This window comes from Sinohyriopsis cumingii, chromosome 2, assembly GCF_028554795.1.
Source record: "Sinohyriopsis cumingii isolate HCF-2022 chromosome 2, ASM2855479v2, whole genome shotgun sequence".
Lineage (NCBI taxonomy): Eukaryota > Metazoa > Mollusca > Bivalvia > Unionida > Unionidae > Sinohyriopsis > Sinohyriopsis cumingii.
In genome coordinates, this window is record NC_142962.1 from 134,820,704 (window position 1) to 134,837,223 (window position 16,520).

At 35.8% G+C, this 16,520-nt stretch overlaps 1 protein-coding gene across 4 annotated transcripts in view; it reads right to left on the reverse strand.

Moving 5' to 3' along the window:
* Window positions 1–16,520, reverse strand: part of LOC149805887 (uncharacterized) — a 100,606-nt gene that overhangs the window by 16,053 nt on the left and 68,033 nt on the right. For 2 of the 4 annotated variants that reach the window (XM_089950635.1, XM_089950633.1), the window contains 3 exons: window positions 12,248–12,381; window positions 3,843–3,939; window positions 602–771 (listed from right to left, as the gene is read on the reverse strand). In XM_089950635.1, coding sequence (XP_089806761.1) covers window positions 602–771; window positions 3,843–3,939; window positions 12,248–12,381 — 401 coding nt within the window. The remainder of the gene's footprint in view (window positions 1–601; window positions 772–3,842; window positions 3,940–12,247; window positions 12,382–16,520) is intronic. The other 2 variants (XM_089950636.1, XM_089950634.1) reach the window with 1 other exon arrangement.

Genomic DNA, 16,520 nt, shown 5'->3' on the forward strand with positions numbered 1-16,520 from the left:
TGTCACCGTCTCAGAAGTGCATAATATCTACAGAGCACTCCCCTTTATGACCAATTATACATCATAAGAAGTCTTTTAGTTAAAACTTCATTTTGATATGACCTTCTGATAGGAGTAGAAGCAATAACATTTTCAAGACGGTAGCCATATTGGCTGTCAGATCAGGATTTTTTAAATTAAGGGCAAATTAGACATCAAATCTTTTAGTGAAGAGCTCATGTTGACATGACCCTCCTTTGAAGAGTAGTAATAATAACATAATTTTCAAGATGGCTGCCATGGTGGCCATATTGCATGTAATAGGGGCACCATTTTCATTTACGACCAATAAGACCTTGTGTTGAATATGCGCATACAGTTTAATAGTAATCCACCCAGTAGTTTAAGAATAGTGATAACAAACTTGTGTTAATGGGTAGACAACAGGTCATCACATAAGCTCTTTTGGTCTCTGACCAACAGAGCAATAAAAAACAACAACATTAATAATAATAATAATAATAATAATAACAACAACAACTATAATAATGATAACAATAATAATAATAACAACTATACTACTACTACTCCTGTTACTAATAATAATAATTTATTGACATACCTATTGAACACTTCAGTATGACTGTTTAAAATGGATTGCTGACCAAGAGTAACGGGTTCCCCTTCTGGATGGATTAACACCCTGCCATCAACTTCATCCACTACACATTTATCCAATCTGGGTCTTCTTTGTGACCCTATCTTGCACATGAACATCAACTCCCGTATCAACTAAAAAGGATAATAACAGCACAACATAGTGGTACCCATCTGTAAAACACTGAGGTTTACCACATACTGCAGTAAGGATTTTTATGATTATTTTATTTTTTTCAATTCTTGTAAACTGAGAAGAAACTGCCTGGGCAATGGAATTCTTAAAATCTGATAAGAAAAAAGTATTTTAAAAAAATGCAATAAAGAGCTCTAATTCAAACTGAAAAGTGATGACAAGTTCACAATATATATATATATATATATATATATATATATATATATATATATATATATATATATATATATATATATATATATATATATATATATATATATATATATATATATGTGTGTGTGTGTGTGTGTGTGTGTGTGTGTGTGTGTGTGTGTGTGTGTGTGCACTGCCCCAAAAAGAGATAGTTGCAACTGATTTGTCAGAACATATTAAACAAATATTTCTTGAAAATAGTAAAAACATCTGAAATAAATCAAGCTACCTACAGAAGCTCAAAAACCTCTGATATCCAACATCATTTCAAGTCTCCTAAACTTTTAACTTTTTATGAATTCACACCTTAAGGACTCAAACATATTCTTTTTCAAAAATATCAGCTTATTAACAAAATATGATGCATTGAAGTTAGCTCTCTGAGCTGGGATGACATCACCCGCTGCTGTGAACACGCGCTCAGAAAAAACACACCGACTTCCAAGAAAAGATGATCAGGAAGAATGCTTGTAGTGGATATTTACAGCATGGATTTGGCAAGAGGCATTTGACTGTCATGCCATCAGGAAGAACACTTGTAGTGGATATTTACAGCATGGATTTGGCAAGAAGCATTTGACTGTCATGCCATCAGGAAGAACACTTGTAGTGGATATTTACAGCATGGATTTGGCAAGAAGCATTTGACTGTCATGCCATCAGGAAGAACACTTGTAGTGGATATTTACAGCATGAATTTGGCAAAAGGCATCTGACTGTCATGCCATCAGGAAGAACACTTGTAGTGGATATTTACAGCATGGATTTGACAAGATGGATTTGACTGTCATGCCATCAGGCAAGAGGATTTTCATTAACTTGCAGTGACTGCAAAGATCTGTAAGTGGTAATTCCCTCTTTATGAGGGTCATTATTGTGGTGCAGGGTGGTTCCACTTTCACTATATGTAGTGGTTCCACAATAGGAAAAGAGGGGTGTTCCCCATCTCTGCCTTAATGCCTTCCTCTCTGACCTCAGTGCTCATCTAGTCACCCCCTGTCTTCACCCCACAATCCCCCTACATAAATCTATCTTGTCCTTTACTTAGTTACTTGCTTTTCAGTTTATTTAATGAAGGGTAAACTTCTCAGTGAGCTTTTGTGTGGTTCTTCTTCCAAACAAATTAAATTCTAAATTTCATGACTGACGTCAGGTCATTTTATTGCAAAATATGCCCTTTGTTACAAAAAGTCCTCCTTGTGCTAAAAGTGCCCATCTATCCTCCCTTTTATAAATAATTCCTAGCTGAAACACAAATATGCATCCTATAGTATATCTAACAAATGTGAGAATTTTGGATCTATGCAGGGAAACATACACAGAGGCATCACCTGCATCATCCTTGACTACAGTCGAACCAGCAAAGACAGAAAAAGAAATGTTCATGTATCTTAGGTGAGGTGGGAGGTAAATCAGATGTGCTTGATGAATGTGATGCAGCAAGCCGAGGGTCAGTTTTAATTTTAACTATGCTAGTAGCTTGAAATGAAACTGTTTCTCTTGCCATTCTACTGTATACTTCAAACATTTTTACATCATTGAGAAATAGCAGAGATTTAAATTGAGGGTTGCACTGCAGACACTAAAGACAAAATGTATTGCTGTAGTGATCACAAATCAAGGATGCACTGGAGACACTACATACAAAATGTATCACTGTAGTGTTCACATAGATCATCATAAATTATTGTACCTCTACTGTGACCACAAACCTTGAATTGTCTGGTGTTGATTGCATCACATTTTTTTAAATGGTGCTGCTAAGTGGTAGGATTACAAACAATGTTGGAGACTTCTCTGTGCAGAGCTTTACTTCTGGATTTATGACTGATGGTAGGCAACAACATCTTCTGTCAGATAAATTTCATCATCGGACAGCACAGATGAGCTTTTCTTTCATTCCTTGACCCTTAATCAAGCAATAACTGCACACTGCATTTTCAGAATGTTGCAGTAGGCCATAATCACTGTTTGAATGTGTGCATATAGAATTTTGCAGTAGGCCATAATCACTGTTTGAATGTGTGCATATAGAATGCTGCAGTAGGCCATGATCACTGTTTGAATGTGTGCATACAGCATGCTGCAGTAGGCCATGATCACTGTTCCAATGTGTGCATACAGAATGTTGCAGCAGGCCATGATCACTGTTCCAATGTGTGCATACAGAATGTTGCAGTAGGCCATGATCACTGTTCCAATGTGTGCATACAGCATGCTGCAGTAGGCCATGATCACTGTTCCAGTGTGTGCATACAGAATGTTGCAGCAGGCCATGATCACTGTTCCAATGTGTGCATACATAATGTTGCAGTAGGCCATGATCACTGTTCCAATGTGTGCATACAGAATGTTGCAGCAGGCCATGATCACTGTTCCAATGTGTGCATACAGAATGTTGCAGTGGGCCATGATCACTGTTCCAATGTGTGCATACAGAATGTTGCAGTAGGCCATGATCACTGTTCCAATGTGTGCATACAGAATGTTGCAGTAGGCCATGATCACTGTTCCAATGTGTGCATACAGAATGCTGCATTAGGCCATGATCACTGTTTGAATGTGTGTTTGGTCTTAGGTCCTTGATAATAATAAATTCAGCAAACATCCTATGATTCATCTACACAGTGCAAGTTTGATGTCCATAAGTGAAATAGTGTATGAGTTATAGCCCATAGAAGGATGGATATACAAAGTAATGCCAATCAACTACTCTTTTAAAAAAGCTGGTACTTTATAACAAGATGTATCTGATCCTGTCACTATACTTGCAAATGAAGGAGTTAAAGAACTTGCTCATTATGTGTAAAAACCTCACCTTTATTGAGATTCCTGTTACATTAACATGTGTGTCATTAGTAATAATGATCCTAAGTTTTGCTGTTCCACCAGACCGGAACCAATGATCTTTTAACCTGTTGATAATGAAACAATACATGATTATTTTCCTTAGTCATATTCACAATAAAGCACTTTAAAAGTTTTTTCTTTCTTTTCTTGGCATAATCTACATTTTTTTAAAACCGCATATGTTCAAAACTGTTACAAAACAAAGGTTGTACATGCATTGGAAGAAACTAAGTGAACCTTTAGAGTATACCTTCATTATAATGCTGTCCCTGTAAGTCACAGAGTACCACCTCAATGCAAGACTGCTTTACAACGAAGTATATTATACATAGTTTTTGGAGATACAAATATCAATATGATACAAACCAACTATGTTATAAACAGTTCAGTGGCACACTGTGTCTTGCCTGTGATGGTATGATTTACAATACAAAAATTAACACAAAATCTTAACTTTGTTGACTTATACTTAAACTATAATGCATTTGGCCACGGAATCACTCTCTTATACCAATGTCTGACTGCCTGCCAATACAGATAATTAATGTTAATAAGCAGCATTTGTCTTGAATAACTATATATATATATATATATATATATATATATATATATATATATATATATATATATATACACACACACTCTCATCCCACATGAAATTCCCATAGTTTTGTCTGGGCCAGGAGGTCTTTCCCTTTCAGGGCTGGCTTCCTTATTAACCCAAGCATTTACCTGGGTGATGGGAGTAGTAATATCAGCTCACTTAAGATAATTAGGGGTTCCTATGATCCAGTATTTCGATGACTGGTTGATCCACAATGTCTGCAGGCATGCCTTACTGAAAGACCCTCTGGAAGACAGTGATTAGTCTGTGGTTATTCCCTGACCAGGGCAAGCTGAATCTGATTGTGTTCAAAATTTCACTCGAGTGGGGGTAAATTTTTTAACAAATTAAGTGACAGCTTTTGTTCCCTTCCGACAGTATCATCTCTCTTAATGAGTTTTTATGAAGACTGCAATGTCTGCTGTCCTCTAGCTGTTTCTACTAGGAACCCTGAACACAGCAGTGGATCTGGTTCATCTAGTGGTTCCCAACCTCCAGGTTGTGACTCAAATACGTTGTTGTGGCACTAAACTAATATTCTGTCATGCACAAACTCTCTGTGGCACTAAATTAATATTCTGTCATGTACAAACTCTCTGTGGCACTAAATTAATATTCTGTCATGTACAAACTCTCTGTGGCACTAAACTAAGATTCTGTCATATACAAACTCTCTGTGGCACTAAACTAATATTCTGTCATGTACAAACTCTGTGGCACTAAACTAATATTCTGTCATGTACAAACTCTCTGTGGCACTAAACTCATATTCTGTCATGTATAAATTCTCTGTGGCACTAAATTCATATTTTGTCATGCACAAATTTTCTGTCACTAAATTCATATTCTGTCATGTACAAATTCTCTGTGGCACTAAATTCATATTCTATCATGTGCAACTTTTCTGTGGCACTAAATAATTCTGTCATGTACAAATTTTCTGTGTCACTAAATACATATTCTGTCATGTACAAACTCTATGGCACTAAATTCATATTCTGTCATGTACAAATTTTCTGTGGCACTAAATTCATATTCTGTCATGTACAAATTTTCTGTGGCACTAAATTCATATTCTGTCATGTACAAATTTTCTGTGGCACTAAATTCATATTCTGTCATGTACAAATTTTCTGTGGCACTAAACTCATTTTCTGCAATGTACACATTTTCTGTGGCACTAAACTCTTATTCTGTCATGTACAAAATCTCTGTGGCACTAAACTCATATTCTGTCATGTACAAAAAATACAAGCTGTTGCTAACATGCTTACTGATTATTAAAGTTTATATTTCTTGTGGATCATTATACCAAGTACATATTATAATACCTTGAGTAATCTGACTGAATCTAAGCTAACAAACTAGAATCTGAAATGAACAACTCTTTTGAATTTTCACAAGAACATTAAGTATTACTTCTGTTACTTTAATTTCCTAAGTACAGAACTTTCTTACTTCCTTATCTTTTATCTACACTCTCTTATAAGTCAAATTGCAAACAACAAAGATCCTGATCTGCCATAGCATAATGCACAAGCAGATCAAGGTCTATGCTATTTGTTGTACTGATTACTTCTAACAAACTGCACAGACTCAGATCTGCCGCCACATAATTTGCTGGCAGATCTGGGTCTAACCAGTTTGCAGTTGGACTTGTCTTATAAGTGAGTACATACAGTATGGTACTTTGTATTTCAATGCAATTTTTCTGACAAAATCTTAAAATAGAAGCCAATTTCATTACATGCAATGCATACTGCATATTACCAACAATCCTAAGATCTTTGAAGAGGGATTACTGATGAAAAGCATTTATGTACAGGAGTGGAAAATAGAAGTAATTATAAGCAACAGAGCTTAAAATTAATGACCAGAATGAAAATCTAACCATGGCTCTTTCTAAGCTATACATGTTACTTTGAAAAGCTGTGAAAAACTGTGATCAAGAAAGGATTTGTAGTTGCTGGTTTTAATGGCACTTTTAAGCTAAATTGTGCTGAGCAAGTGGTGGCTAACTGCCCTTTCCAAGGATGCACAGAGGCAACTGACACAGGGTGGCTCGGCAGGTACTGAACCCACAACCATTGGATTATGAATGTGAAATTCTACCAACTGAGCTACTACTGTGATAAGGCAAAAAAGAAGGGTGTTGATGATTTCCATAGCTTGTTACTTTTCTCTAGACTAATAGTATTTAATTTTAAACATAGGAATCAATGAGTTGGGGTGCCTGAGTAACCAATGGCTTTATTCTGCAACCTCCTGTCCTTTACAACAAATTAAAATGCCTTAAAAAATTACATTATCTATCTGAATTAGTCAAAATGTTATAAACAGCATCTACATTTGACATAAGAGATGATAGGTTAATAGAATTTCCAAAAGTCTACATTTATTTGACAGGAAATTATGATATATTTGAGTGAAATCGGTCTGTAAAAGTACAGATGTCATTGACAGTCATGCCTCTTTCAATATACACTTGTCCTTTATGCAAATCTGTCTGTATGACACTGCCTTTATGTCTTTTATGTTTGGTGCCTTTAATGGACAAGTCTCATTTATGTACATGTGTCTTTAAGGATGTATCCTTCATGCACTGGTGTTCCATGGACTACTGCCCTTTGTCGACATACATTCTTTCTGTACAGATGTTATATATGGACATGTGTTCCTTATGTGCATTTGAAACATGCATTTATAGCATAAAGACAAGGGATTCAGATATGTGTCCTTTATGTGCATGTGTCCTCAGGGACACATCCTTTATGTACAGCGCTTTTTATGGACAGGTGTCCTTATGGACACACCCTTTATGTACTGTGCTTTTTATGGACAGGTGTCCTCAGGGACACATCCTTTATGTACAGCGCTTTTTATGTCCAGCGCTTTTTATGGACAGGTGTCCTTATGGACGAACCCTTTATGTACTGTGCTTTTTATGGATAGGTGTCCTTATGGATACATCTTTTATGTACTGTGCTTTTCATGGACACACCCTTATGTACTGTGCTTTTTATGGGCAGGTGTCCTCAGGGACACATCCTTTATGTACTGTGCTTTTTATGGACAGGTGTCCTCAGGGAAACATCCTTTATGTACTGTGCTTTTTATGGACAGGTGTCCTCAGGGACACATCCTTTATGTACAGAGCTTTTTATGGACAGGTGACATTTATGTACAATGCTTTTTATGGATAGGTGTCCTTTATGCACATATATTCCTTATGTACAGGTGAAATGAGCCTTTATAAAATAAAGAAATGAGGTTCAGAGATGAGCCCTTTATGATCAGATATTCTTATATGTATGTGTCTTAAGGCAGGTTTTACTGCAAATTTAAAGATCAATTCAGTTTACTATTAAAGTGATTGGAAACAGGTTGTTGTTGTTGTGGAGTTTAACGCCATTTTTCAGCACACGATAGGCTATGCATGGTGGCCAGTATTAATGGTGGAGGAAGAACCCGGGAAAACCCTGAGAAGAACCACTGACCCACGAGAAGCTACTGGCAAGCTTTCTCACATACCCACATTGGCAGAATCCTAGACTCGAACCCATGCAGACAGGTGAGATGGCAGTGATCCATAATGGAGAGCGCTTTAGCCCACTCGGCCACTCAGGGCCCTTGACTAAAAACAGGTAAAAAATCAGCAGAAATGGCTAGTAAGCATCCTTATGCCAAAAACAAATTATGTGTAATTCCTAATGCACTGGTTTTAAAAACAGGTTAGGCAGGTATGTTGTTTTTCTTTTTACAATGGGTGAAAAAAGTGCTATGGTTGGCAAGGAAAAATGAGGATGGTTGGCTGACTGGAAACACATATATTTTTGACCTTATATACATCCTAACATTATCTCTGTACCTAATACTGAAATGGAAGGTAAGGATCCTTATGTACACCCTAACATTATCTCTGTACCTAATACTGAAATGGAAGGTAAGGATCCTTATGTACACCCGAACATTATCTCTGTACCTAATACTGAAATGGAAGGTAAGGATCCTTATGTACACCCGAACATTATCTCTGTACCTAATACTGAAATGGAAGGTAAGGATCCTTATGTACACCCGAACATTATCTCTGTACCTAATACTGAAATGGAAGGTAAGGATCCTTATGTACACCCGAACATTATCTCTGTACCTAATACTGAAATGGAAGGTAAGGATCCTTATGTACACCCGAACATTATCTCTGTACCTAATACTGAAATGGAAGGTAAGGATCCTTATGTACACCCGAACATTATCTCTGTACCTAATACTGAAATGGAAGGTAAGGATCCTTATGTACACCCTAACATTATCTCTGTACCTAATACTGAAATAGCAGGTAAGAATCCTTATGTACACCCTAACATTATCTCTGTACCTAATACTGAAATGGAAGGTAAGGATCCTTATGTACACCCGAACATTATCTCTGTACCTAATACTGAAATGGAAGGTAAGGATCCTTATGTACACCCGAACATTATCTCTGTACCTAATACTGAAATGGAAGGTAAGGATCCTTATGTACACCCGAACATTATCTCTGTACCTAATACTGAAATGGAAGGTAAGGATCCTTATGTACACCCGAACATTATCTCTGTACCTAATACTGAAATGGAAGGTAAGGATCCTTATGTACACCCGAACATTATCTCTGTACCTAATACTGAAATAGCAGGTAAGAATCCTTATGTACACCCTAACATTATCTCTGTACCTAATACTGAAATGGAAGGTAAGGATCCTTATGTACACCCGAACATTATCTCTGTACCTAATACTGAAATGGAAGGTAAGGATCCTTATGTACACCCGAACATTATCTCTGTACCTAATACTGAAATGGAAGGTAAGGATCCTTATGTACACCCGAACATTATCTCTGTACCTAATACTGAAATGGAAGGTAAGGATCCTTATGTACACCCGAACATTATCTCTGTACCTAATACTGAAATAGCAGGTAAGAATCCTTATGTACACCCTAACATTATCTCTGTACCTAATACTGAAATGGAAGGTAAGGATCCTTATGTACACCCGAACATTATCTCTGTACCTAATACTGAAATGGAAGGTAAGGATCCTTATGTACACCCGAACATTATCTCTGTACCTAATACTGAAATGGAAGGTAAGGATCCTTATGTACACCCGAACATTATCTCTGTACCTAATACTGAAATGGAAGGTAAGGATCCTTATGTACACCCTAACATTATCTCTGTACCTAATACTGAAATAGCAGGTAAGAATCCTTATGTACACCCTAACATTATCTCTGTACCTAATACTGAAATGGAAGGTAAGGATCCTTATGTACACCCGAACATTATCTCTGTACCTAATACTGAAATGGAAGGTAAGGATCCTTATGTACACCCGAACATTATCTCTGTACCTAATACTGAAATGGAAGGTAAGGATCCTTATGTACACCCGAACATTATCTCTGTACCTAATACTGAAATGGAAGGTAAGGATCCTTATGTACACCCGAACATTATCTCTGTACCTAATACTGAAATGGAAGGTAAGGATCCTTATGTACACCCGAACATTATCTCTGTACCTAATACTGAAATAGCAGGTAAGAATCCTTATGTACACCCTAACATTATCTCTGTACCTAATACTGAAATGGAAGGTAAGGATCCTTATGTACACCCGAACATTATCTCTGTACCTAATACTGAAATGGAAGGTAAGGATCCTTATGTACACCCGAACATTATCTCTGTACCTAATACTGAAATGGAAGGTAAGGATCCTTATGTACACCCGAACATTATCTCTGTACCTAATACTGAAATGGAAGGTAAGGATCCTTATGTACACCCGAACATTATCTCTGTACCTAATACTGAAATGGAAGGTAAGGATCCTTATGTACACCCGAACATTATCTCTGTACCTAATACTGAAATAGCAGGTAAGAATCCTTATGTACACCCTAACATTATCTCTGTACCTAATACTGAAATGGAAGGTAAGGATCCTTATGTACACCTGAACATTATCTCTGTACCTAATACTGAAATAGCAGGTAAGAATCCTTATGTACACCCTAACATTATCTCTGTACCTAATACCGAAATAGCAAGTAAGATTCCTTATGTACACCCTAACATTTACTTGTACGTAATACTGAAATGTACACTCTAACATTATCTCTGTGCCTAATACTGAAATGGCAAGTAAGAATACTTATGCACACCCTAACATTACTTCCGTGCCTAATACTGAAATGGAAAGTAAGAATCCTTATGTGCACTCTGACGTTATGTTTGTGCCTAATACTGAAATGTACACTCTAACATTATCTCTGTGCATAATACTGAAATGGCTACCCTAACATTACCTCTGCACCTGATATTGAAATAGCTAGCAAGAATTCTTATGTACACTCTAATATTATCTCTGGACCTAATACTGAAATATCTAATAAGACTTCTTATGTACACTCTAACATTATCTCTATACCTAAAATTGAAATCTCTAATAAGAATTCTTATGTACACTCTAACATTATCTCTGTACCTAATATTGAAATTTCTAAAAAGGATTCTTATGTACACTCTAACATTATCTCTGTACCTAATATTGAAATCTCTAATAAGAATTCTTATGTACACTCTAACATTATCTCTGTACCAAAATACTGAAATGGCAAGTAAGAATCCTTATGTGCACTCTGATGTTATGTTTGTGCCTAATACTGAAATGTACACTCTAACATTATCTCTGTGCATAATACTGAAATGGCTACCCTAACATTACCTCTGCACCTGATACTGAAATAGCTAGCAAGAATTCTTATGTACACTCTAATATTATCTCTGGACCTAATACTGAAATAGCTAGCAAGAATTCTTATGTACACTCTAACATTATCATTGTACTTAATATTGAAATCTCTAATAAGAATTCTTATGTACACTCTAACATTATCTCTATACCTAATATTGAAATCTCTAATAAGAATTCTTATGTACACTCTAACATTATCTCTATACCTAATATTGAAATCTCTAATAAGAATTCTTATGTACACTCTAACATTATCTCTGTACCTAATATTGAAATCTCTAATAAGGATTCTTATGTACACTCTAACATTATCTCTGTACCTAAATAATGAAACATTGAAATTATTCTGCCTCAAACACCATATTTTTGTTTGAAACTTATTTTCTTCAGAACAGATTCTCAAATAAAAAACGAACATAGTAAGACTTCATGATTTTCATGTACTACTGTAATTTACAAAATGTTCAAAGACAAGGATTTTTTACAAATTCAGCAACAAAACTGAATACATATAAAAATATATATATCTTTAAATAGAAAACACAATATAAGTTTATCTTGAAATAAACTTCAAAAATATTATGTATCAACAATGCTGAATGTGCACAACAAAATCCATCATGAAAATTTATTGGCACCAAATGATTTAGAAAAACAGCATGTCTCCTACAACTCTTGTGGCCCATCTTGAGGATTTAATAAAAGCCTGAGGAGTTGTTTTATCCATACAAAAGCTTTCAGAAATACAAATTTTCCACAACTTTGTGAAGTTGAGGATTGTGTTGTTTATAGGTATGGCCTTATTAAAGATGTATTACAATATTACACAATATGAAAGCTTGAGAAGGAGTTTATTATGGGTAAATTACAAGTATTGCTTTATTTAAGTTTGAGGAAGGCCTTATTATCTGTGAATTACAGTATTACGAACACATTATGTAAGCTTGACTCACCTAGAGGTGACATGCAACTCCTTTTTGAAGAAAAGCCGCCAGGTGACACGGTGGGCCACACTAACAGCTTGAGGGGGCATTTTGGTCAGGGTGAAATTGGGAGGAATTTGATAGATGACTAGACACTGAGACACCTGCAATAACAGATATTTGTATACTGATTTCAGTAAACATAGAAAAGCCAAATACATTTATAAATCGAACACTGAATCACTGACTTAAATAAAGGATATTAGTAATTATAATAAACCAATAAAGAAATCTCAATAAAGTTCACTTCTGGCAGCGAAGAGAGTAAATGTTCTCATATGCTGCAACATCAGTTTTGTTGGTTTGGGTTTAATGCCATTTTTTCTGCACACAGTAAGCTATACACGGCAGCCACAGTAGCTGGTGGAGGAAGAACACAGGAAAATCCTGGTAAGAACCACCCACCTATGGGAAGCAACTGGCAGCTTTTTTTACATACCCACAATGGCTGCATCTGAGACTTGATCCCATACAATCAGAAGTGAGATGGCAGTGATCGGTAAAGTGAGCACTTTAGATCACTCAGCCACCTGGGGTCCGAACATCATTTGAATACGGGTTCCTAAACCTCGATTGCACTGGTTCTTTGAAAATCTAGGTAGGTTGCTGTTTGATAATATTTAGTTTACCATTCTATAAAGGATGACACAGTGGCAGATAAAAACCACATGAAAAGTGTAACTTATATTAATTGACAACTGGTTTGGAATTATGATGGCTTGTATGACCTTACTGTAATGTTACTACAGTGCCAAGTAGATCTGTATTTAAAGACAAAAACTGTTTCCCAAAGAAACCAATACCAAAGCAAATGTGATACAATTAAAGAAATCTTAGTACAAGATACTCAAGATGCCAGGCTTTCTAAGTAAAACTGGCCAGTTTAAGAAAAAAGGCAGAAACTTAATTTGACATAGGTCTTCATGATGTAAATTTTTATACAAAACCTAGTTTCAACCCATAATGTCCATACATTTTTTTAAAAGGAGAAATGAAAGTCGTCAATAACAGAACATACAAGATTTACAGAACTGGATAACTCTGAATGACCTTCCACAGAATATAGAGGGTGTACAAATTGGAAACATTCATTATGTTATCTTCAACATTCTTATTATAGCAAAATTATTAAAATAATGCAGGCAATAAAAGTATTGTAAAGTTTATTATCTTAAACATCATCCATCTTAATATGATTTCATTCTGAGGTTCAAATACAATTCTCTCAAAATAAACAATTACTAGCCATTTCTGAAGAATAACTCATCATGATGCTAATTTGTATAGCATCTGTCCTTTCTTAATTTGTTGTGGAGCTCAAAACAGAACAGAAAGATAAAATTAATTTTTTATAAAGTTGAATGTTTTCAACATTTGCACAAACCAACAGATTAAGTACAAAATTACATCATCAACAAAGTCAACAGGCCACCTTAGGTAAAATTTTCTCACTAAATGAATGTTTTTTCTTGTTTGTTAAACGTACAGCTGGAACATTAATTCCACATTTGCAGTTTAAGAAATGCCAAGTAATGTATCTAACTGTTTTTCAGTCCATGTATTGTAATATTATATCTTATGATTATTTTGCAGTGGTAGCTTGAAGAAACCAAATTTTCGTGTAAAATATGTTTCCTTTCCCGTAAAATATGTTTCCTTTCCCACTCACCATATGTAAGGAGTACATCCATTACCTTGCAAATGCAGCCACTCACAATGTAACAAGGTCATTAGCCACATTGTTTGGCTTGTTTTAGTAACAGAAATGCAAAAAGGTTGTCTGCTTGCCAAAGTGGAAACCAGATGAATTGTCTCCCCTGTATATGGGGGCTGGTGCCCAAACCATTAGTCAGTTACTACTGAGACAGATAGTGCATGCTTTTCAATGGATGCTAACTGTAGGGAGGGCTTGCCCATATTATGATCATGTAACTATTATCAAGAAACATAGGTTACTGCACAAATTGGTTTCTTCTTCAAATACATTATCTACTCATAATATCTTAGGAAAGGAGGAGTTGTGTGCCCTTACTACAAAGCTGGCCATGTATCTGGTCTCCTTATGTATATGAAGCAGCTTGAAGCCATATGAGATATGGGCTAGGATTAATACATGGTTAATGCATACATGCAGATGGGGAAAATTTTGTAACTCTCACAAATCTGGTAGAGTAGAGTAACCTGCATTGTTGCAAAGCTGCTGAATGACTTAAGGTACATGTAGCATGTAGCACTGCTGACGTAGGTCCCACCAAGTCTAAATGAGCCCTTTTGGGATGATATTATTTGAAGTTAAAGCCAGAGAATGTTATATCTGACATCCATACCTTGCCTTGGATGATGCCAATTAGGGATCAGTTGCTCCCAAATGCTTTCCCTGTGGGGACTGCACTCTCCACGTGATCCTATATGAATAAGAACTTAATTTGGTCTTGGAATAGCTCCTTTTAGGTTAAGCAAATAACACTTCACATCCTGGGCAATAAAACCTCAGTGTAAATATCATCCTGTCCTTCTTTGAATGGTTAGAAGATCCAAAATCTCCATCCTCTGATTGGATCCATTCACTTTGGATACCACTTCTGAACCCATACATGTCAAGTATATAACCTTTGGATGAAGGGTCAAAAGTGCTTGCAAGGTTGCGGTCTAATTCCCCATGAGTAGGAGTCTGTTCTTGACCATGAAAGCTGGGCTGTTATGAACCAGTGCAATAGACTTGCTTTTAGCTTAGGTTTACCACAAGGCATATATTTCAATGATTTTTAGCTAGAATGACTGGGAAGCCTAGAATGACTGTGAAACAGGTTTTGTAAGGTATGTGGAGGTTCTAGACCATGGTTCAAAGTGTGTCAGAATCAATGGATGAGACCACTTCCAACAAAAGGCCAAAATTATCAGTCTGGAAAAGTAAAAGTTTGCCCATAAAAACAGAGGTCTTCGTACTGACCTATATCCTCTCTTCCATGATGTCAATACATGTATGAAATTAACAGAAAAAAATACTTGATTGCAAAGCATAGGAGAAAGTTAGCTATCTGTGGCACTGAATAAACTCTCCATTTTCCACTAACTGGGTTTCAAAGTCATGGACCTTTTTACTGAGTAATTCTGTCCTATCTTGTTCTGAGAAGTGTTTGTTTTGAGGACTTGTTTGATATGAATCAGGCATGATGTTTAACATCTCTGGCTTTAGATGGAAAACCAGTAATTACGGCTGAAGATATGCTCTATTTGTGATGACAAAACTGATGGTGAGGCTGTCACTGTGTGAGAAGCTTGTGGAACCGTGGAATTTTCTTTTGAACGGGTAAGCTTTCCACCTTGAGGAATTGACACAAGGAAGATGCATACAGAAAATGCAATCATCCTAAGCTAAAGTGGTGAAGGGGAGAAGGGAGTTCTTTTCAACATCCTTGAGACTGGTACTAAAATCGGCACATTGTCTGACAATTAGAAAGGTAGCTTATTTTTAAGATTCCGTTTTAAAACGTGAAGTAAATATTTAGTGCATCAGGTGTATAGTAAGTTTTCTAGTGCCATACAAATTGTACACTGTCATAAATTATCATGTTCTAGTGCCTTGCAAATTTGAATAATGTGATAAATGATCAGCTCTAGTGCCAAGAAAAATGTGTACTGTCATAAATAATCATGTTCTAGTGCCATGAAAAATGCATACTGTCACAAATTATTATGTTCTAGTGCCATGAAAATTGTATACTGTCATAAATTATTATGTTCTAGTGCCATGAAAATTGTATACTGTCATAAATTATCATGTTCTAGTGCCATGAAAATTGTATACTATCATAAACTATGTTCTAGTGCCATGAAAATTTTATACTGTCAAATTGTATAGTCATAAATTCTCATGTTCTAGTGCCATGCAAATTGTACACTGTCATAAATTATCAAGTTCTAGTGCCATGCAAATTGTATACTGTTGCAAATTATCAATTCTAGTGACATGACAATTGTGTACTGTCATCATAAATGATCATGTTCTTGTGTCATGAAAATTGTATATTGTCAGAAATTATTATGTTCTAGTGCCATGCAAATTGTATACAGACATAAATTATCATGTTCTAGTGCCATGAAAATTGTATATTGTCACAAATTATGTTCGAGTGCCATGCAAATTGTATAGTCATAAATTGTCATGTTCTACTGCCATGAAAATTGTATACTGTAATAAATTATCTTGTTCTACCGCCATGCAAATTGTACAGTCATAAAT